The sequence below is a fragment of the Xenopus laevis genome, chromosome 5S (assembly GCF_017654675.1).
Source record: "Xenopus laevis strain J_2021 chromosome 5S, Xenopus_laevis_v10.1, whole genome shotgun sequence".
Taxonomy (NCBI): Eukaryota; Metazoa; Chordata; class Amphibia; order Anura; family Pipidae; genus Xenopus; species Xenopus laevis.
The window spans coordinates 16,111,151-16,135,277 of record NC_054380.1 but is presented as its reverse complement, the minus strand read 5'-3'; the positions used below and the strand labels follow the sequence as shown (position 1 = coordinate 16,135,277).

The 24,127-nt window shown below is 39.0% G+C and overlaps 2 protein-coding genes across 2 annotated transcripts in view; one reads left to right on the top strand and one right to left on the bottom strand.

Moving 5' to 3' along the window:
* Positions 1-8,248, top strand: part of kctd3.S (potassium channel tetramerization domain containing 3 S homeolog) — a 37,769-nt gene extending 29,521 nt beyond the window's left edge. The window contains exons 13-18 of the mRNA XM_041564253.1: positions 885-1,055; positions 1,230-1,385; positions 2,229-2,325; positions 4,306-4,490; positions 6,316-6,454; positions 7,272-8,248. Coding sequence (XP_041420187.1) covers positions 885-1,055; positions 1,230-1,385; positions 2,229-2,325; positions 4,306-4,490; positions 6,316-6,454; positions 7,272-7,815 — 1,292 coding nt within the window. The 3' untranslated portion in view covers positions 7,816-8,248. The remainder of the gene's footprint in view (positions 1-884; positions 1,056-1,229; positions 1,386-2,228; positions 2,326-4,305; positions 4,491-6,315; positions 6,455-7,271) is intronic.
* A 5,965-nt stretch (positions 8,249-14,213) lies between these two features.
* LOC121394161 (usherin-like) lies at positions 14,214-23,633 on the bottom strand. The gene is made up of 6 exons (XM_041564252.1): positions 23,485-23,633; positions 23,120-23,298; positions 17,764-18,008; positions 16,566-16,637; positions 15,980-16,189; positions 14,214-14,429 (listed from the first exon to the last, which is right to left on the bottom strand). The coding sequence occupies exons 2-6, from the start codon at positions 23,244-23,246 to the stop codon at positions 14,340-14,342; spliced, it is 744 nt and encodes a 247-aa protein (XP_041420186.1). The 5' UTR covers positions 23,247-23,298; positions 23,485-23,633; the 3' UTR covers positions 14,214-14,339.
* Positions 23,634-24,127: the final 494 nt, after the last annotated feature.

Sequence of the window (24,127 nt, the reverse complement as noted above, 5' to 3'; positions counted from 1 at the left end):
CTTCCTATAGAGCAGGGGTCCTCAACTTTTTTTTTTTACCCATGAACATATTAAAGGAAAAGTAAACCTTTAAAATAAGTGAATGTAAAATTGATGTGGGGGCTATTCTAAGCACTTTTGTAATTTACACTCATTATTTATTTTATTTAAATTCCAAGATATTAAGGGATACATGTGCTGTTAATATGAAGGAATTTTGTGCCATCTACTGGTCATTTTCTCACCAGTCCACCAAATAGTCAAGGAACAAGAAAGAAAGAGGCTGCTCTGATGTTCTACTGCCTAGGAAAGATGTAAGAAAGATTTCTAATTTTATTCCTAATTCCAAATCAGAGCAGCCAGCTAGCTGTATAATAAAAGTATTTTTCAAATTAAACATGAAATCCAAATTCTTTTTTTACTAAAACATTCATAGCTGTTGTAAACTCATTTAAAAAATCTCATCTGTCAATCAAATATTGCCTGCCCCTCCTCTATGCCTTAGGCATAGAGGCGGGGCAGACAATTACTTTAATTTTCAATGCAGCACTTACTAGATGCACTGCCCACATTCCTCCTCTCTCTTAACTGTGTAACCAGGACACGGGGATGGACATCAGGTCCCCCATTCTGGTGCACAAACAAGATTTTGAGATGATGCAAGACTTGCCTTAATAACAGTGTCCACAAAATGGACTGAAAGAAATAAGATTAAAATAATTTGCATAGTGTAATTAAAGTTCATTTTGCTTGACTAACGAGATTAAATAGGATTTGGAATAATTTTTTTTTGGCGACAGATCCCCTTTAATGTCTTTCCTTTTATGTCCCACCATGAAATTCAAGGTAAACCTTTTAATGATGATGCTGCCGTTTTGTACTCGGTTGTCTACTGTGTGTTTCAGTTGTGAGTGGAAACTGGATAGAGATTGCCTACGGTACAAGTTCTGGGGCTGTGCGAGTGATAGTGCAGCACCCCGAGACTGTTGGCTCTGGCCCCCAGCTTTTCCAGACTTTTACAGTTCACCGGAGTTCTGTCACAAAGATCATGTTGTCTGAGAAACACCTTGTTTCAGGTACTAAATGCCTAAATACCTAACCCCCGCTTATACTTTTATTTGTAAATGTATTATGTGTCCCTTTATCACACTGATATCGGTCTATATAAACCCTAATATATGCCCTATATAAACTTTTCCATTTTATGAAATACTGTATAAGATCTGTATAATCCAGTCTATTTGTAATAGTGTGCGCTGATAACAATCACGTCCGGACATGGACTGTGACCCGCTTCCGAGGAATGATTTCCACTCAGCCCGGCTCCACTCCTCTTGCCTCTTTCAAGATCTTGTCCTTAGAAGAAGCGGAGAGCCATGGAAGCTATTCTTCAGGCAATGACATAGGTACATAAATCCAATAACTGCTGATAAAATCAATATACACTCACATGGGTCAGTTCAGTGATGTAACTATAGAGGAAGCAGACCCCCAATCACCGGAGACGGTGTCGGCCTCCTCTATGAATTTAAATAAATCTCTACTCCCGAGAGGGTGGAAGGATGGGTGGGCGACCGGGAGGATGGGTGGGCGACCGAGAGTGAGGTAGGATGGGTGGCTGACCGAGAGGGAGGGAGGATGGGTGGGCACCGAGAGGGAGGGAGGATGGGTGGGCGACCGAGAGGGAGGGAGGATGGGTGGGCGACCGAGAGGGAGGGAGGATGGGTGGGCGACCGAGAGGGAGGGAGGATGGGTGGGCGACCGAGAGGGAGGGAGGATGGGTGGGCGACCGAGAGGGAGGGAAGATGGGTGGGAGAGTGAGGGAGGGATGGGTGGGAGAGTGAGGGAGGATGGGTGGGCGACCGAGAGGGAAGGTGGATGGGTGGGCGACCGAGAGGGAAGGTGGATGGGTGGGCGACCGAGAGGGAGGGAAGATGGGTGGGAGAGTGAGGGAGGGATGGGTGGGAGAGTGAGGGAGGGGTGGGTGGGAGAGTGAGGGAGGGATGGGTGGGAGAGTGAGGGAGGGGTGGGTGGAGAGTGAGGGAGGGATGGGTGGGAGAGTGAGGGAGGGATGGGTGGGAGAGTGAGGGAGGGATGGGTGGACAATCGAGAGGGAGGGAGGATGGGTGGACAACCGAAAGGGATAATAATAAATTCCAATTATATGCATGACATTTAGTAAGAGTCCTAGGTTTTCACACAGTAACATACTGGGCAGCAGCTCATCATACTTCCCTGTTCATTCCCAGGGCCTTTTGGAGAAAGAGACGATCAACAAGTATTTATCCAGAAAGTGGTTCCCATAACAAACAAGTTATTTGTGAGACTCTCTTCTACTGGGAGAAGGTAAAACATATGTTTATTTTGATTTTATTTAGTTTTTGTATAATTTTTAGACTCCGCTGAATACCTTGGGTGCTAGAGATGGAGCAAACTTCGTCATTAGTTGCTGTAGTGGGACATAGTGAGCCATCTATGCCGTATGACTACATGGGAGTTGTCCAATACTTTACATTCAGTGGGATGATTAAACATATTAAAATAATGATATTACACAAAGAAGCTTGAGATTACTGGGGGCTAAATATATGAGAACAGTTGGTTAGCCTTGGTCTAGACACAGTTTGCTTCATCTCTGTAGTAAAAGAATAAATACAATAAAGATTGGATTCAGTTCTCATCACTTCGGCTCTGCAGCTGTTGGTCGATGGCTGTGTTTTGAGGTTTTGGCACATTTTCATGTTGTTATAGGAACAGTAACACCAAAAAAATGAAAGTGTCCTCAAAATAATGAAAATATAATGGACTCTTGTGCTGCACTGGTAAAACGGGATTGTTTGTTTCAGAAACTCTACTACAGTTTGTATAAACAAGCTGCACAGGATACACAAAAGATAACACAGATAAACTCTGTAGTATACAATGGGATTATTCAGAACTTGTGTTATCTACTGTGCATCCTGTGCTTGAATGGCTGCCCCCATGGCTACACAGCAGCTTGTTTATATAAACTATAGTAGTACTTATCTGTTATCTACTGTGTATCCTGTGTTTGAATGGCTGCCCCCATGGCTACACAGCAGCTTGTTTATATAAACTATAGTAGTACTTATCTGTTATCTACTGTGTATCCTGTGTTTGAATGGCTGCCCCCATGGCTACACAGCAGCTTGTTTATATAAACTATAGTAGTACTTATCTGTTATCTACTGAGTATCCTGTACTTGAATGGCTGCCCCATGGCTAGACAGCAGCTTGTTTATATAAACTATAGTAGTACTTATCTGTTATCTACTGTGTATCCTGTGCTTGAATGGCTGCCCCAATAGCTAGACAGCAGCTTGTTTATATAAACTATAGTAGTACTTATCTGTTATCTACTGTGCATCCTGTGCTTGAATGGCTGCCCCCATGGCTACACAGCAGCTTGTTTATATAAACTATAGTAGTACTTATCTGTTATCTACTGTGTATCCTGTGTTTGAATGGCTGCCCCCATGGCTACACAGCAGCTTGTTTATATAAACTATAGTAGTACTTATCTGTTATCTACTGAGTATCCTGTACTTGAATGGCTGCCCCATGGCTACACAGCAGCTTATATAAACTATAGTAGTACTTATCTGTTATCTACTGTGTATCCTGTGCTTGAATGGCTGCCCCAATAGCTAGACAGCAGCTTGTTTATATAAACTATAGTAGTACTTATCTGTTATCTACTGTGTATCCTGTGCTTGAATAGCTGCCCCATGGCTACACAGCAGCTTGTTTATATAAACTATAGTAGTACTTATCTGTTATCTACTGTGCATCCTGTGCTTGAATGGCTGCCCAGATGGCTACACAGCAGCTTGTTTATATAAACTATAGTAGTACTTATCTGTTATCTACTGTGTATCCTGTGCTTGAATGGCTGCCCCCATGGCTACACAGCAGCTTGTTTATATAAACGATACTTGTGTTGCTGAAGCAAACACACCCGTTTTACAGGGCACCAGTAAATTATACGGTCTTTCCTTTAAAACACTTTTATTTTTTGGTATTACTGTTCCTTTCTATGGTCACGGGCCTTGGCATAGAGAGAATAGGTTTCTACTTATTTACTCTTAAGATATTCCTGAAATTCCACCCTTAAGGTTTGGGGTTGGTTCTTATTCACTATTATACATATTCTAGCTGGATGTAGGATATAACTATGTTTGCATATGAGCTAAAGCGAGTTAGGAGCCAAGGGGTGCCAACACTAAATACTGGACCACAACGGAGATGGTGTATCCATACTTTAGGCCAAGAATTAGAATCTCATCCGAGTCTCCTTCCTTGTAGAATCTGTGAAATTCAGGCTGTCGATTGCACCACAATCACATGTTTTACCGTGAGAGAATGTGAAGGGTCTAGCAGAATGGGCTCCAGGCCACGGCGCTATCTCTTTACTGGACACTCTAATGGAAGCATTCAGATGTGGGACCTCACCACCGCTATGGACATGGCGACAAAAACTGAGGAAAAAGGTAGAGTAGCGTGAAATATTTTTGCCTAAATGAAATATTGTTGTGATATTGATATAGATTTTGTATCAATGTGTATGTAGGACATTCATGTTTGCTTCAGCCCTTTCTCCAGCATTCCAATCTCACTGCAGATAACCTGTGCAGGCACCAAGATGTTGGCTTGAGAACATTCCATAGATATGACTTCAGGGCCTCTGTACATCCCCACAGCTCTGCAGAGACATGCTCCTTGTGGCTTCAAGGGACAGACCAAGTCCCACACTGATGCATAATGGCAGACTGGGGCAAGGCAGGGAAAAAGTGCCAGCTATGCTTTTAAAATAATACTGCCATTTTCCAGTTTTGATTGGAAGGTGTTGGTAACCTTGGGTTGTTTTTGATTTACTCGTTTCATGCACCAGTTAAAGGAACAGTACCTCCAAAAAATTAAAGTTTTTTTAAAGGAACAACAAAATAAAGTGCAGTTCCTCTGCACTGGTAAATTTGGTGTGGTTGCTTTAGAAACACAATAGTTTATATAAACAAGCTGCTGTGTAGCCATGGGGGCAGCCATTCAAGCACAGGATACACAGTAGATAACATAAGTACTACTATAGTTTATATAAACAAGCTGCTGTGTAGCCATGGGGGCAGCCATTCAAGCACAGGATACACAGTAGCTAACTAGGGATGCACCAAATCCACTATTTTGGATTCGGCCGAACCCCTGAATCCTTCACGAAAGATTCGACCGAACCGAATCCTAATTTCCAAATGCAAATTAGGGGTGGGAAGGGAAAAACATTTTTTACTTCCTTGTTTTGTGACAAAAAGTCACACGATTTTCCTCCTTGCCCCTAATTTGCATCTGCAAATTATGATTCGGTTTGGCCTGGCAGAAGTATTCGCCGAATTGGAATCCTGCTGAAAAAGGCCAAATCCCAAAATGATTCCTGGATTTGTTGCATCCCTATAGATAACAGATAAGTACTACTATAGTTTATATAAACAAGCTGCTGTGTAGCCATGGGGCAGCCATTCAAGCATAGGATACACAGTAGATAACAGATAAGTACTACTATAGTTTATATAAACAAGCTGCTGTGTAGCCATGGGGCAGCCATTCAAGCATAGGATACACAGTAGATAACAGATAAGTACTACTATAGTTTATATAAACAAGCTGCTGTGTAGCCATGGGGCAGCCATTCAAGCATAGGATACACAGTAGATAACAGATAAGTACTACTATAGTTTATATAAACAAGCTGCTGTGTAGCCATGGGGGCAGCCATTCAAGCACAGGATACACAGTAGATAACAGATAAGTACTACTATAGTTTATATAAACAAGCTGCTGTGTAGCCATGGGGGCAGCCTTTTAAAGCTGAAAAAGGAGAAAAGGCACAGGATACACAGCAGATAACAGATAAGCTCTGTAGTATACAATTGGATTCTTCAGAATTTATCTGTTATCTATTGGGTATCCTATGCTTGAATGGCTGCCCCCATGGCTACACAGCAGCTTGTTTATATAAACTATAGTAGTACTTATCTGTTATCTACTGTGTATCCTGTGCTTTGAATGGCTGCCCCCATGGCTACACAGCAGCGTGTTTATATAAGAAATTTCTGAAGCAAACCCACCAGTTTTACCAGTGCAGGACAACAGGACATTATATTGTCATTACTTTAAAAGACTTTAAGTTTTTTTTAGTGTTACTGTTCCTTTAATATTTTTTGATTTGTAGTCCAGCAACATCTGGGGAGGCTAAAAAGTTGAATTAATGCTGTTGTGACTAATCCATTCTGAAGAAATGATTGAATGGTTTCTTGCTGTTATTAGATGTAGGAGGTCCAACAGAAGAAGAGCTTCTTAAGCTTCTGGACCAGTGTGATCTGAGCACCTCCCGCTGTGCAACACCCAATATCAGTCCTGCCACATCCGTGGTTCATCACAGCCGTCTTCGTGATTCCAACTCAAGGTAAGACGTGGTTTATTTATAATTTGTCAGCATTGGTATGTCTAGTTCTTTTACTTTCTCATGTGTTTAGTGTTTCTTATTGCATTCTCATGATTATTATGGGGTGCAGTCTTGCAGTGTATGCATCCAAATGCAATTTAGATTTCATGCACGTCTATAACGTTAAAGTCGAGAGGCTTGGGAATAGCAGGTGAACATCCAAATACCATTTTTTCTTCTAAGTATATTTTCATCTTTATTTTCATCTCACCTTTGATACTTTTTGATCTGCTGAAACTGAATTTCAGCATCAAAAAAAAAAGTTGCATCATCCGATAAAAAGTCACTTCAATGGGCAGAATTATCAAAGGTCGAATATTAAGAGTTTTTTTAATAGACCTCGAAATTCTAATAGTATCTTATTTAAGAAAAAAAATCGAATATCTAAAACTCGAATGAATATTTCCGACCCAAAAACTCAAATCGAATTCTAATCAAATTCTCCAAAAAAAACTTAAATGTCATAAAGGCTATTAACATCTTTAAATGGGTCACTGGACCTTTGAGCCATTGACTTCTACATGAACTCACCATGGTTTTAGGTGGCGAAAAGTTTAATTCAAATTGTTCCCAGGGTCCAGGTAATTTCGAATACGAGTTTGGATTATTCGGAACTCGAATTTGTGAGTTTTGACCAGAAATTCAGCTTCAAATTTCCAATTTGAATAATAAATCTGCCCCCAATTGTCTAGTTAATTTTTAGATATCTGTAGATTCATAAAGGCTGCATTTAAACACACTGCTCCGGGGCGGTTCATGCATTCTTTTTCTCTTGCAGTTTGCAGCTCCAGCATGAAACAATCCATGAAACTGCCACCTATGGGTCAGTTAGGCCTTACCGGGAGAGCCCATTGCTAGCAAGGGCAAGACGAACAGAGAGCTTCCATGGTTACAGAGATTTCCAATCCTTCAGCTTTGGTAAAAACAATATTGAGAAGGTGAGCCAAGAAAATGAAAGTTTTTTAGTAAAATGTGAAGCAAAACCCGCCGACAGTGAAATCTGCACCCCAGATAAAAAGACTCAAAGAGCGAGCAAAGCTCTCGAAAACATGTCCGACACCTGCAAGGGCCAAGAAAGCTTAGACGCCAAGAAACACGTCGGGGAGGATGACGGCGAATCCAAGTCTGAGTTAAAAAGGAGAAGTGGTTTTGAAGGGGCGTTTTTAGGAAGGAGAAAAGCTTCCAATGTTCACATAGGCTCCTCACCCAACACAACTGAGGACGTAAACGACTCTTCCGGCACTGCGTCGCCTTCTCCGACCAAATCCACCACCTCTCCGCGCCGTAAGAAAAGCGACTCTTCCTGCCAGGACTATGCTTAGTACAAAGAGCAGGCAAGAATGTTTTTGTGTTTGTTTTTGGCCTATAAAGCATGCCACGCTATAGTTCCTAGAGAAATGCTGAATGAAATATTAGCGTCTGACTTCTTTGCTCGGATAACGATGCCTTTTTACCTTGCTTACAAGACTGGATTGTATCAACCGTTCTGCCTTCTGGAGAACCAGCCTTAGAAGATGCCTCTGGTGAGGGTTTTGCCATCTATGCAGTCTTTCTGCAAACTTGTACTTTTATAAATATATATATATATATATATATATATATATATACTTTTATAAGAAGACAAAGCTTAATTGTACACATATGCTAGTGTCATAACTTATTGGTTTATAAATAGATATTTATCTTACAGGCACTGATGCAGTAAATAGACATTTATTCCGTTTTTTTTTTTTTTCTTTTTAATTTAGAGAAAAATATACAGCATAATTTGCACGTTAGCGGGCCATAATATAGAGATAGCTGGCCTCCAGCCCTACATCTGGTGCAGGACTGCAACTTTATGGGATGATCAGTTCTACAACATCCAGAGGGCTTTTACAGTTCCCTATCGCTGCTAAAGTATTTTTATTTTTCTGCCATGTTTGCAAACTGTCTCTAATTTAGCAATATTGCACTTGGGTGTCATGTACACTGACTCCTTTAAAGGGATCCTGTCATCGGAAAACATGTTTTTTTCAAAACGCACCAGTTAATAGTGCTACTCCGGCAGAATTCTGCACTGAAATTCATTTCTCAAAAGAGCAAACAGATTTTTTTATATTCAATTTTGAAATCTGACATGGGGCTAGACATTTTGTCAATTTCCCAGGTTTCCCTGGTCATGTGACTTGTGCCTGCACTTTAGGAGAGAAATGCTTTCTGGCAGGCTGCTGTTTTTCCTTCTCAATGTAACTGAATGTGTCTCAGTGGGACATGGGTTTTTACTATTGAGTGTTGTTCTTAGATCTACCAGGCAGCGGTTATCTTGTGTTAGGGAGCTGCTATCTGGTTACCTTCCCATTGTTCTTTTGTTTGGCTGCTGGGGGGGGGGAAAGGGAGGGGGTGATATCACTCCAACTTGCAGTACAGCAGTAAAGAGTGACTGAAGTTTATCACATGACATGACTTGGGGCAGCTGGAAAATTGACAATATGTCTAACCCCATGTCAGATTTCAAAATTGAATATAAAAAAAATCTGTTTGCTCTTTTGAGAAATGGATTTCAGTGCAGACTTCTGCTAGAACAGCACTATTAACTGATTCATTTTGAAAAAAAATTTTTTTCCCATGACAGTATCCCTTTAAGTACCAGTTAACTTATTGGGGCTTATTTGTTATCTGTATCCAAAAGGCAAACCCCCCCCCTTCCCCACAATCCTATTGCATAACACAGGAATAATGTCACAATTACAGCAGAGGTCACAATTACAACAGAGATCGGTAGGTGAGTACACATGGCAACCTAACCCACCACTGTTTTGTGATGTCACTCTGGCCTGCAAATAACATGATTATGGGGAGTTGGGCCAACGTGGCTGTTTGGTAATAACCCCCAGTGTATTGACTTATTGTTTCAGTATTTAATACTCCAAAGATTTTTTAGCATTGTCTAAACTGGAAACCATTTTAGTAATACTGAGTATTTAAAGAAAAGTATCATTCAACCTGTCTGCAGTCTGTGATATGTTTATATTCACACTACTGTAATGTAACTGACATAATCCATGGAATATTAAAAAAAAAACGAAAAATGCAAATGTAACTGTTGGTTTTTGTTGTTATACTGTACATGCCTGGGTTTCACTGAGGAAATAATGACCTTGGAAATATCATCGCTGCTCATTAATTTGAAAAAAAAAAAAAAAAATGGCCGGTTTCATTAAACAGCGTCCCTAAATATCTGAGGATCCATTAATCTTGCTGTCTAGTAAGTGTAAGAACAATAATATGGGAAACCCAATTTGCAGTATTTCCAATGATATATATAGAATATAACCAACAAATCGAATGAATTGGAAATGCATAAAGTGCAATGTGAAATTAACATCTCCGTTTCAAGTTGACATCACAGTGGGGATAGCGACTGGGGGTGGAGTTCAATCTCTGATCAGTTGAGCTTCGTACGAGGAAGCACAACGTTGACCTAATTTTATGGAATCCCTCTGTACTGACTATGATATTGTTACTACAATTATGGGCTCAATTATCTGCAACTCAGTTATCCAGAAAGCTCTGAATTATGGAAAGGCCGTCTCCCATAGACTCCATTATAATCAAATAATCCAAATTTTAAAAAAGTATTTCCTTTTTCTCTGTAATAATAAAACAGTAATAAAACAGTAGCTTGTACTTGATACAAACTAAGATATAATTAATCCTTATTGGAAGCAAAATCTGCCTATTGGGTTTATTTAGTGTTTACATGTTTTTTTAGTAGACTTTTGGTATGAAGATCGGATGTATGGAAAGATCCGTTATCCGGAAAACCCCAGGTCCCGACCATTCTGGATAAAAGGTCCCATACTCTACTAATCCTAAAATGGGTGTACTGGCTGTGTTTGTTGGGACATGATCCTTGGACAGCTAGGCCCTGCCTCATGTTGGCTTTTTCAGCACAGTAAAGGTGGCGATAAGGAATGATGAATGATGGCATAGGCAAGACTATACCTGTTTAGCCAATTGCAAACAAGGGAGAACAAAGCAATTAATGCATTGTGACGTAACATAGCCACGTTTTCTTCAATCTCTATGCATTTGGACCTTCCTCAACACATTGACCTAATTTACTACTTTGTGATTATTTCTGAAGGAATCTAAATGTTCTGTAGATTCGATGTGTCTTCTAAATGTGACGTTGGTGTAAGCAGTACATTGGTGTAAATTTGGCTGCTTCTTTGGGATGCAGGACCAATGTAACAGAATGGACCAATAAGTTCATGAATAGAAGAACAAAGACCCAAAGGTGATCCAGAAGATTAGTGGTTCATTCATAAAAGTTCATGGTTATGCATCAAGGAGTAGTATGGCCCAGGTGTAACTGCATAAATGCTATTGACTTCAATGAACTGGCAATTGCAATGCTTGACCTAAAACTCTTGAAGGGCACAGAACAATAAAATGATCAGAGTGTGGCATCTGTCAGTGCCCTTCTGTTCATAAAGACCTTCTTTGTGTGTCCCTCTTACAGAAACATACTTTACGTTAAGAATGCTGCTACTATTTTCAGATGCAAAAAGCATGTCCATAGCTTGTGTTGGTTTCATAAGCCACTAGGAAGACCTGGAGTTGAGCCCAAAATCTGACAATTCTATATTAAAACCAGGGAAGCCTAGCAAGTCTACGAGCAGTCTGTACACTTAGGGGGCCTACAAGAAACACGCTGCAGCGAACGCATGTAATGGACACCCAACAGTCATAACATGCATGCTGCTGATTCTGTGTCATTGAATAATTAATTTAAGGTTGTTCCAAATAAAAGCAGTGTTCAACATAATAATAGCTTGTTCCAAATAATAGCAGTGCAATAGAGTTCAATTGGTGGGCTCATTCATTCTGTGAAAAAACAGGAGTCAATTCCAGCCCTTATTTAAGGAAGGAAGGAGCAAATGTTGTGCCTGCTGGTTATAGTGCATTTCTCTCTGAAAATCTGAGTAAAATGTCTCGTTCCAGACATTGTTCAGAAGAACAGCGTACTTTGATTGGAAAGTTGATTGTAGAGGGGAAACATAAAGCAGAAAATGATAGGCTGCTCAGCTAAAATGATCTCAAATGCTTTAAAATAGCAACCAAAACCTAAAAGATGTGGAAGATGACAAAAAAGTACCATTGGAATGCATAGAAGAATAGACAAAATCAGCTCCAAAGAAGGAGTAAAGTTACCTGTGAGTATTGTTACAATTAGAAGCCGCCTATGGGAAGCCAAGCTATTGGCAAGAAGCCCTGCAAAGTGCCATTGTTGAAAAAAAGACGTGCTGAAGAGCTTGCACTTTGGCAAAGAACACATTGACTGGCCTAAAGAGAAATGGCGTAACATTTTGTGGCCTGATGAAACAAGATTGTTCTTTTTGGGTCTAGGGGCCGCAGACAGTTTGTCAGACGTTATGGAGTGGCCCAATCCCGGACCTTAATCCAATAGAAAACTTGTGCGGTGACATCCAAAATGGTGTTTGTGAGGCAAAAGCAAGAAATGCAGAAGAATTGTGGAATATAACAGGTTGTTGGAAGTTAGTGGAGTCCATGTAACACCGATGTGCAGCAGTTCTCAGAAACACTGATTATACAACTCAATATTAGTTCAATGATTCAAAGGAAAGCAAAATCTTGAAACATGTTTCAGTTTATGCAGTGAATGTTTGAGTTTGTAAAGAAGAATGCAGACACTGCTATTTTTTTTGGAACAGCCTAATATTCCCTTTTCTTCACTTTCTGTAAAGGAATAACACAAATTTGATAAATGTTTCTTCATGTTTTGATTTGGAATAGAATGTGCAGTGTTCCCAATGCATTTGTGTGTATGGAAATAAAAGGTATTTAGGAATTTGAGCTTTATTCATTTTTATTATTCTGAACACAACTGTAGATGGATCAGTTTCTTAAAGGGATACTGTCATGGGAAAACCCCTTTTTTTCAAAACGCACCAGTTAATAGTGCTGCTCCAGCAGAATTCTGCACTGAAATCCATTTCTCAAAAGAGCAAACAGATTTTTTTTTTCATATTCAATTTTGAAATCTGACATGGGGCTAGACATATTGTCAATTTCCCAGCTGCCCCTGGTCATGTGACTTGTGCCTGCACTTTAGGAGAGAAATGCTTTCTGGCAGGCTGCTGTTTTTCCTTCTCAATGTAACTTAATGTGTCTCAGTGGGACATGGGTTTTTACTATTGGTGTTCTTAGATCTACCAGGCAGCTGTTATCTTGTGTTAGGGAGCTGTTATCTGGTTTCCTTCCCATTGTTCTTTTGTTTGGCTGCTTGGGGGGAAAATGGAGGGGGTGATATCACTCCAACTTGCAGTAAAGAGTGATCGAAGTTTATCAGAGCACAAGTCACATGACTTCGGGCAGCTGGGAAATTGACAATATGTCTAGCCCCATGTCAGATTTCACAATTGAATATAAAAAAATCTGTTTGCTCTTTTGAGAAATGGATTTCAGTGCAGAATTCTGCAGGAGCAGCACTATTAACTGATTCATTTTGAGAAAAAAAATTTTTCTCATGACAGAATCCCTTTAAATTATATTTGCTTTCTTTATGCTGAATTTTACATTACAGTTTACAACCCATTTTAAAATCACCCTGCAACCACTGTGCTGCTATCCATGTGGGTAGTGTCCAGGGGGTGGATTCACAAAGGGAGGCGCTTAGACAGATATTTAAAGCGTTGTCAAATATTCGTTTACACCAGAAAAGCATTAAACAATACAATAACAATTGTCTGAATTCCATTTTCATTATTTTTGCCATAATTTCAAGCTGTTTTATAATCTTTACCAAGAAAGATCTTTCTTATCGTTGTTTTCCGCAAGTATTTGCCCCTTCCCCTCCACCCCCAATAAAAATCACAGACAAAGTTAAAAATTGATTATCAGTTGTGCAAGATCCCTGTATCCCTGTAATTGTATCTGCAATAACCAGTTAAGGGCCACTATAACATCATTTTATATTGTTCATTGGTATTGGTCTAATGGAAATACCAAAGTGGTGATTATTTTGTTTCCTTTTTACTCCCCCACCTTCTATGATCATATTTTGCCATTGTTTCTTTCTCTCCCAAGTTGCCATTATCTCAGACTGGATAGCCAAAGCTTTGTTATTATTCCAATTCCTCCTTCTGTGATAATGTTACTGTCACAGATCAGTCTCCCAAGTTTCCATTATCTCAGACTGGCTTGCCAAAGCTTCATTATTATCTCTCATAGCCCTTTTATGGGAAAGAGCCAGGATTGACGAGGCTTGGTTTGACATCACAAGGGTGGGACCAGCCAAATGGATACATTTAGTAAATAATTCCCCAAAAATTGCTACTAGGTACTGGAGAAAACTCTAGAGAAACATTTTAGGGTGTGGTGGCACTTTAAAGAGTGTTGTTGAGCTGGGCTGGTGAATCTAATTCATCATAGTAGATACACAAGTCGATTTTGCAGTGTAAAGTTTTTTGTGTTTTATCATATGTACGGTAAAGGTGATTTCTTATAACTGCTTGATTCTGGAGTTGTATACAGCTGGCAATAGAATTGTGCTCCAGGTGCACACCATGAAAAACATACATTTTGGGTTCAAGACCTCAGTATGTGGCTTTGGTTGATCAAATGATGAGAAAATGCTTCTAGTACTAATATCCACCCAACATCATCTATGGATATTGTCTGCAGATTATATGTAAGTATTATATATCATTTCTAGATTTATTATATTTGGTCTCAAACCCAGTCATAGTATGATGCTGCCCTAGGTGCAGTCCAGTTCATTTCTTGCCATGTTGAATAAAATCAAACACTTGTGTCTCTTCACAGAAGTTCTCTCCTCTTATAACGGAGTGTCGGTGAAGGCTGTGTTTTGCTTTGTCACTGTGCTGAAGCTTTTAATAGTGCTGATCAGATCTTCATCCTCGACATACTATAAAAGAAATAACATTGTTGACTCGTACATGACCTGTCACATTTTTTAATTTGTTTTATATCTACTCTTTTGCCAATCTTGAACTTCCGCCGTTCCACCGTTGGCTAAGGTACTACCTCTACTTGTTTGTTACTTCCTTCACCAGAATATTTCACTTCTAGGGGCCAATTCACTAACTTCGAGTGAAGGATTCGAAGTAAAAAAACTTCCAATTTAGAAGTGTTTTTTGGGCTACTTCGACCATCGAATGGGCTTCTTGGACCTTCGACTACGACTTCGAATCGAACGATTTGAACTAAAAATCGTTCGACTATTCGATAGTCGAAGTACTGTCTCTTTAAGAAAAAACTTCGACCCCCTAGTTCGCCTTCTAAAACCTACCGAACTCAATGTTAGCCTATGGGGAAGGTCCCCATAGGCTTGCCTAAGTTTTTTTGGTCGAAGGATAATCCTTCGATCGTTGGATTAAAATCCTTCGAATCGTTCGATTCGAAGGATTTAATCGTTCAATCGAAGGATTATTCCTTCGATCGAACTATTTGCACTAAAATCCTTGGACTTCGATATTCGAAGTTGAAGGATTTTAATTCCTAGTCGAATATCGAGGGTTAATTAACCCTCGATATTCGACCCTTGGTGAATCGGCCCCCTAGTGTACCACTGACAAAGCACAATCTGCTTGTGGATATGGCAAATTAATTTTGTCTTTGATGATAACAATAGCACATAACCTGTGCATTGGACCTAAGGTTGTGAAATCCACTATATTTTCTAAGCAGTCTCTCGTTTTATGGGCAGAGAGGGTTATGTATAGGATAAATGAAGAAGTGTGAAATATGGCACCTCTTGTCTGAAACCTGGTGTGTGTATAAAGTATATATATTTTGGTATCTGGAAGATACAGGTATGGTATCCGTTATCCAGAAACCCTTTATCCAGAAAGCTCATAATTAAGTGAAGGTCAACTCCCACTCCATCTTAATCAAATAATTGAAAATTTTAAATTATTACCTTTTTCTCTCTCTAATAGCAAAACAGTACGTTATACTTGATCCTAACGAAGATATAATTTATCCTTATTAGAAGAAAAACAACCCCATTGGCATTATTAATGTTTCAATGATTGCTTAGTTGACAACGTTTGGAGATGCAAATTGCAGGAAGACTCCTTATTCTGAAAACCCAAGGTTTGGAGCATTTGGCTTTAATAATGTTTCAATGATTGTTTAGTAGACAAAGTTTGGAGATGCAAATTGCAGGAAGACTCCTTATTCAAAAAAACCAAGGTTGTGAGCATTCTGGATAAAAAGGACATTTATTTCAAAAATCCAGTTTACTGTCGAATGCCCTAAAGGCAGGAACCTACACACAAATGCTCAGCTGGATCAATAAGTGGACCAGTAAAGCTAACAGACCCATGGAAAACATACACTGTAGGTGGTTTAAAACTTGTCTGATGAATTTCAGTGGATATTTTCAGCTGAATTCCCAAAAAAGCTACTTCTCTACCAACTATTAACTTTTTATTCAGTCCCCTGTCAACTTACCATCCCACTGTCATGGCCTTGCAGTGCATTGTCCCATAATGAGCCATCTGCCAAAGACTTTTCATCATGGGAAGATATAAACTGGCTGGCACCGCGGTACAGTGAATTCTGAGAAAAGCTGTGGCTGATCTGACTTGGTTTTCTAACCAACACTGGCGTATTGGGGGTGGTATTAGTCTCCAGTTCCGATACCTTCAGTTCAACAAAACCCTGGAATGTAAATTTTTTTTTTTTTTTTTAAAAAAACATAATTTTAATTTATGTTGAGATTATTTAAACCTTGTACTAAAAATTCACACTAAAAGAAAAAAAAATTACTAGCTCACCCTACCAAGGAATTGGAGGACATCAATCAAGGAGCAGCAAAAAATGATCTCGAACTGCTACAATAAAACTCCCACCAAGTATGTGTTTACAAGCATTAACCCACCAAGCAAATTACTAATTACTCTTCCACTAGTTCGTCACATTAAAGTTGGTAATGCATTTTCAAAGAAGAATGGCAGCTGGTATTAAAAATAAAGGACCACAAAGCCATGCAGATTGGAGCACAATCACTGAATTACATGCACCGGTTCCACTTTACCTCTGAGTGTGCTGTGTAACTTTTTAATGTGATGCAGTTTGTTGAGCCGGATAAATCAGCCACAAGATCACACTGATGTACAAAAAAAAAAGGATGTGCTGTTAATTATATTAGTAATAGTAGTTATTCACATTTATATACTGTATGCTGCCATTGTTAATTTGTTTTTTCTTTTTGTAGAGTCAATATTATTGAGAACTTAGTTCAAAAGTACAAACATCAAAAACTAAAGTAATGAAATATTGAAATACAATGTGGATCGATTCATAGAAAAGAAGTTTAAAATGGTTTCATTTTCATTTTGCTCTCTTCTTTTTTTTTTAGTATTATAAACAAAATATTTATTAAACATTTTACTTTGGAGAAGTAAAATGTTACTGAAATCCCATTATTTTAAAAGCAGAAAATATGAGAAAAATTATAAATCAAGGGTCACAAAAGTATATTTTTTTGTAAAAAAATAATGCAGATTTTTATTTTAATAAGGACAAGATGAGAAAATTTTGCTGAAATAGCAGCATCATAGATATACAGAAAGTAGGAGAATTTTACAGGATCCACCAATTTTACTTGTTTTTCTAAATTGCGTCCTGGCTGTTGTCATATCAACTCAAGCACTGCAAGTGTTGCAAGAATATCTTCTGTATATATTTATCAATAAGCAGAATACTTGTTGAGTTGTGGACGTACTGTAGTTTTGAAAAATGTTGCCAGAATCTTTTGACTTTATTAAATGGAGGTACACATTTATATATTGTATATATCTTATTTGTTCTGTGAATAGGCATCACTAGAACCTTTTCTTCAGTTTCTCCTTCTTAGGATGCTATTGAAGCTTTCAAAATAGGATCAGGAAGAAGAAAAGAGAATGTTTCTAAATTTTAGGAGGAATTCCTCCAGAAAGCAAAGAAAATATAAGGATGAAATCTGGAGAGAGAGAATAAAAATATAAAGTTTGATCATTTTTAAGGATAGCCATCCTGTGACCTTCCAGATGACGAGAAGAACACACCACCAAGCACTGAGTGTGGAAAAGAAGCTGGACACCATAAGTTTGTCATCAAAATACAATGTTCTCATAAATATTTAGTGAATTTAAATTGCTAGCATTCTCAGCCACAGCCCCATGCTGCAAACTGTGCAAGCCACAGATTTTGGAGCACAAATTTGATATGCCTGTTCTATACTTATAACATACCGCATAAGTCTCATGTTGTGTGTAAGCACTTGATGGAGACATCCTAGGCTGAACTGGGACCAAAGGCGGTCGTTCTCGAGGATAAGGCTGTTTGTTTATCTTTTTTCGAAGAACCAATGACAGGAAGATGGCCAACAGTAACAACACCAAAAGGGCCATGAGAATGATAAACCACAGTTCTGTGTAGAAGGTTTTCCCTCTTGCCTCCGTTCCATTCTTTGCACTCGGAAATGGCTGTGAAGGAGCTAAGGAAATAAAGAGATAATCTGCCTGTCCCTTTAGCAATATTTACAAAATAGTCATTACCTACTTTAATTAACTTACAATGTCCACCGCACCTATTCAATTTATGCATCTAAATGTATCCCTTCTTCAAATACGCAGCGAATAAGTAAATGATCTGATAATGTACAGAATTAATGGAGAATAGTTATGGGCGAATCTGACGCACAACAACATTTTTCAACCATTAGAGTCGATGGACAACATTTTAGTGGCAAAACTTGTGAAAAAATTCGCTCTTCGCTAATGGGAAATAATTAGTGTATTGTTTGTATTATTTACATTAGCTGCCATGGAATTCTGTAGGGTTATGTACTTCCTTCCTGCAACCTACGCAAAGTCACCTTTGCTTTCCATTTCAATTCATTACAAGCCTTTCCTATAAATGACACCGTTCTGCAATACTCACCACCAAATATTAGCTACACTGATACCCAAGATCAAGAACAGTGATCACCTCAGCCAGTGATCATTTGCAGCCCACCTGGTTGGGGAGGCCATGGTCTCAGTTAGGAATCGGAATTCAGAAAAGTGACTAGAAGGACCATTTACTTACTAAACACAGTGTTGTGCCTGGTACAATTGCATTTTTTACAGCAAAACTCTGGCATTTGCACATGTGTGTGTCAGTTTATATAGCACTGTGCACCGTACATACCTGTATAGCTAATACTACACAAAATGGAAAATTATGTAGAGAGTGTAAATATGAGCAGTATACATTAATTTTACATTGTAAGTATCTGGTGGTAAAACAATGTTATAGCAGGAACTGTAGGCATTGCCGTACCTAAGACATAATAGGGTTCACATAAATACATCATCATCTGTATTGGTTCTGCACACTTTTTTCTTAACCTGTGTGCAATTCAGATGCAACCATTGAAGAAGGGGCAGGTGGTTCTTCCAGTGATCCTTTGCCTCTGTAAGGACCAGCTGGGACTCAAACTCAGGGGACTGGTGTTTCAATTCAGTGCACTTACCGAGTGAGCCACTGGAGGCTCTTTGGGCTGGTCCCGATCTTGTTATTGTGATCCTGTATTTTGTCTGTTTCTAGTTTGTCTCCTCCCTAGTCTCCTCCCTTCTTGTTTCCCTCATGTGTTTTGTATTCCGTAATCTCTTGCCCTTTATAAACCACGCCCTGAGCTTTGTTCAGGGCTTAGCCATTGAATGAGTTTGAATCTGATTGTATTTTGTCTGTTCCTGGATATTCCTTGTTCCTGTGATTCCAAGTACCAGAGTCTTGTTCCTGTGTTTTTGTTGCAGCTTTTCATTGCCTGCCTGGTAAAGACTTTATTTTTGACCTGTTCCTGTTTTTCTTCAGTTCCATTAAATCCTGTATATTCACCATGACTGCTTCAAGTATTTGTGGCTTTTTTCCCTGGGCTTCCACCACACTCACTACCAAGAGTGAATCTAACTCCCGTTACAGCGGCTTCCTGCTGTGAATGTTACAGCCTCATTTGCCTTTTAGCAGAAGAGACTGCAAGTTGCACATTTGCACTAGAAACAAGCTGCTTGTGTGTGTGTGTAGCCTCAAGTAATCGTGTTACCACTTTGGCATGGTGGTGTCTTGGTTGGTTTGTTCACCTCTGTTTACTGCTGGATAACAGCCACAGACAAAAGTACAGTAACTCTCCCAACTGTATCATTATCTAATCATTGTGTTCATTGAATATCCCTTATGTAAAATAAATGTATACTGCTCATATTTACACTGTCTAAATCATTTTCCATTTTGTGTATTTTTAGCTATTATTATGTAAGGTGCACAGTGCTATATAGACTGACCACCTTGGAGAATAAATGTGCTTGACCCCTAGGTGTCACTGCTGCAGTATGCAATACAAAGACGGGTCCCTGAACTCAAAACACTGGCTCTTCCTTAACAGCAACCTAGAGAGGAATAATATTTCTTGCTAAACAAGGCAGAATATGTAAGTAATATGTCTGATCTAGTAATGCCTTAACCTCTAGAGAAATGCTGTAGTTTGTGTTTCTATCTGAAGAAGATAGATAGATAGATAGATAGATAGATGGAACTTTATGGCATACCTTATTGCTTATACCTTATTGAAAAGTTACCCTAACGATGGTCATACAAAGGGCCAACATTATCTGCTGAGTGGGCATCTTAACAATCCATATATGGGGTAAAATAGCCTCACCACTGATATCTGGCTAGAGAACAGCCAAGGTATCTATTGGGAAGGTTTAAAAACTGTGGAACCTTCTCTCACGATGAAAGGGCAGAAAATGCATCTAAGTGTGGAGAGTGCAATTCATTCAGTGGCAAAAGACCCATTCCCAAGTTTGCACAGGGCCCTATTAAAATCTCAGAATTACTTTTTGACCTACACCTGAGTAGCCACATCAGGTAAATGAGTGAATCTACATGTTGACAGCCACAAAATTATTAGTTATACAGGTACAGATCCAATCCCCATTGCCATTAATCAGATAACACGTGGGACATGTACAGACAGATCAGGGAGTACTTCCATGGTCCTATGTGGTCCTTGTCTGAACTTTCACCCTTTCCATCCTCCCAAAACAGCATTTATGCAAGTTCCCATATCTAAAGCACTAGGTTGAAAAAATAGCTCTAAATTAAATTCCAAATTATATTAACAAATACTGTACAGATTTTGGTTGCGTTTTCATGAGATAAACCAGAAGAGAAGTTGATCTCATGGAATCGAGTTTGGCCCATAGGTTGGAGAAAAGCACTGCTCCTACGTGGGACAATGAAATGCCTATTCAGGCACGAATGACCAAGTCAAAAACTTCAAGTGTGTGTCCAGTTTAAGTAAACTCCAGCAGCAGATTATTGACTTTATATGGGGATTATTGACTTTTTATGGGGCGTTGGAACAGCCTGTCTAACACTCATGCAGGTTTGAAAATTTGTGTGTTAACATGGCTCATGTCTGGTTACTATTGGTTGAAGACCAAATTGGTGCGTTAACATGGCCCATGTCTGGTGGGTCTCTGAAGGGCGGCAGTATGATAGGGGCTAGGCCCAATTAGCGAATGGATTGGCTGATTGGGCCTATTGTGTTGGAGGATTTTATTATATAGGGAGGAAGAGTCTGAATGTATTCTCTTGAACTGCCCTGAAAAACCAAGTTGGTAGGATCAAGATAAAGATGGTCTTTGGCTGCACTGTTCTGCATGACTTGAACAAATAACTAAAACTCTAGATAAATATAAAAAAGAACAAAGCTGAAACGCTAAATATAAAAAAGAACACATAACTAAAACTCTAGATAAAATATAAAAAAAAGAACAAACAACTGAAACTCTAGATAAACAGATAAACAGAACATATTTTCAACATCTGAATGCAGGTGTATGTATCCCCTTAAATCCATGCCTTTATGACCGTACCTGCAAAATTATATATATGAAAGGTGGATATTTCACTTTCCAAGAGTGGATATACTGTAGCCTGCATTATATTTCCTACAATGACAAACTAAAGCAGCTCCACTTTCCTCTAAGCAGCGGGATTTTTTATGATTGTGTTTTGGATTTAAAGAGGGCCCTTCCATAACCGAAGTGCCGTAAAAGAGACTGATTCATGAGACATGAAATGCGCACAGTTCAATCTTTATACTTAGTACAGAAGGATTTGTCATACTCCCCCAACATGCCCACAAATAGAATATGTCATACCTTGACTTATACACTCTCAACAAAGCATCATCTCGGTGAATAATTCTAACCTTTATTTGACATCTTAATTTACTAAAACAAACAGCGGATTTCTATTACAGAGCCCCTGCTGTTACCGATAGCACCACATAAAATAATATTCACCATAATATAAAGAGAAAGCTATGCAGTCGGGGAATGATGGAGAAAGGGTACGTTATATATATGTGGTTTAGGATTATTTGGATATAAATCAGGTAATGGGGGGTGCTCAAAACAGTCATTATCGTTTCTATGGAAGATAAGAAAAAGCAAACTGTCAGTAGATACCTCGGACTCGTTGTGGCCACATGCCCATGCTGTGCAGGTTTTTACAGCTACTGTACATGTGTAAGTTTTTCTATGTTAATCACTGCCAATTTATTAACCTTTTATTGTCATTTTCTGCCATCGCTTTGTAAGGATCTACTAAATCACAAGGGTTACACCGTCTGCCCAGTATTTTTTGTCTTTTAGACTTTAGACCATCCTGACTATATGCATGGGGTTGAATAGGGTTTTAGTTTGATGGTTCTGCTAATATGGTACCTGTAAATACTGATACCAGTGGAGCACCTTATCATTTTTGAAGGCACCCAAACGCAACCGTGATCGCCTCTACCACAGGCCGCCAATTCTACTAGCATGAGACATGCACAAATAGACTGGTCAGTCATGTGCAGGACCAGATCAAGTGGATGTGGTTATTGGCCATTGGACACACATGTGCAGATCTATTGACCCTGACCCAATAGAATTTTTAAACCTACCCTTTGGCCTAAGCATGTCAAAAGGCTGTTGACTGGGTCTGGAGTTGGCCAAGTCAGCAGGTTTATTGGCCCATGTAGGGTCAGCTTTAGGCTTAAGGGAATTTTATATGAAGAAAATGGAGCCCCTACCTGCTGCATTCATTTTATGTTGACCTCAATACGTAATACAGCAATTTGCACTCCATATTTTTAGGAAATAATCTCTAGTCTGAAGCACCTCCTACTGATATCAGTATCTCTGGCATTACTCTTAAAAATATAGAAATAATTATAACTTAAAAACAGAACATTGGGTGGGCCCATGCCTTTAGTTGCCGCCCCATCCTGTTAAAACAGGACACATGAAATAAGCCATGGCATTGTTTAATGTAAGTGTAACTGGTTTGCCAAACTGAGCTTGTGCAACTAGAAGGGGTACATTTTTTGTTTATTTTTTTCTGTTTACTTTGGTACATCTGTGATGTATGTACAGAATTTGTCATTTCAAGTGTGGCCCCCAGAATTGCCAGGGCCCTGTTATCCAGCTCTGTCCTGATTATGTTATGTTAGGGAATCAGAGATGAGACTTTAAGAAAACAGATCCAGAAAACCAAGAATAAAAATCTTACCAACTCCTGTTGCTGATTTGAATTTAATTATTGGACTGCTCACTGTTCCCACATCCGTAGTACATGTCACCTCAAAGAATAAAGCTGCAGAGAAAGTCCATGGCAAGTACTTCACTGAGGGATTCATATCTGTGGATCTGCTGTTCACTTGTACACATACTGTATATAAGGTTGACACCCTGCAAATCATCACATTCCTTACAGAATAATACATTTAAATGGTTAGTCATGGCACATAGGTTTTAGGCAATGGAGAACTCTCCTATCAACAACAGTATGGAGTAACACTAAGTATATGAGCATCTATCCACCTCCAACAAATGGAATCACAGATCTTGTCCTAACACACTGTAAATGGGACTTACTATTGTCCATGTTTCTTTGTAGATAGACACTGCTATCAAATCCGCTATAAAGGCTCTGTCCTAAAAACAAATTCTTTTAAATCTCCATTGAGTTGGAAGCTGAGGCTCCAGTCTAGGAATATGTCGGTGATGTTACTTGACACATAAACGTTTCTGGTGAACGTTGGATCTGGAACATGACATGACACATGATGGAACACACTGAATGATTTTTATTACATCTATAAAGCTAAACAATCCAAAAAATGTAGGGTTTACATCCAATTTATATACTTTTATAGAAGTTATTTGCCTTGGGCAAGTGAAGTAACAGCAAGGTCCAAGACAAAGATAACATTTGTAGCCCAACATATCAAAAGGAACAGTATATTCCAGTAAAAAGTTAAAGGAATTGGGAATAAGGTAAAAGAAAACTGAACTTAATGAAGTGACAAAGCTGCTTAATATGGGTAACTGTAAAACCATATGTACAATGATATGTAAGCAGGAAAACAGAATGAAGATATATTTCTTAAAGACTCGTGACAGATGTCTGTTGGAATCCCCTAATTAAGACAGTTCTGTCCATTGGCCACTAATGAGTAATCTACACAGGGTGCAACATATTAAAGGTATGTACTGAGTTTCAACTCTCCTCTTCAGG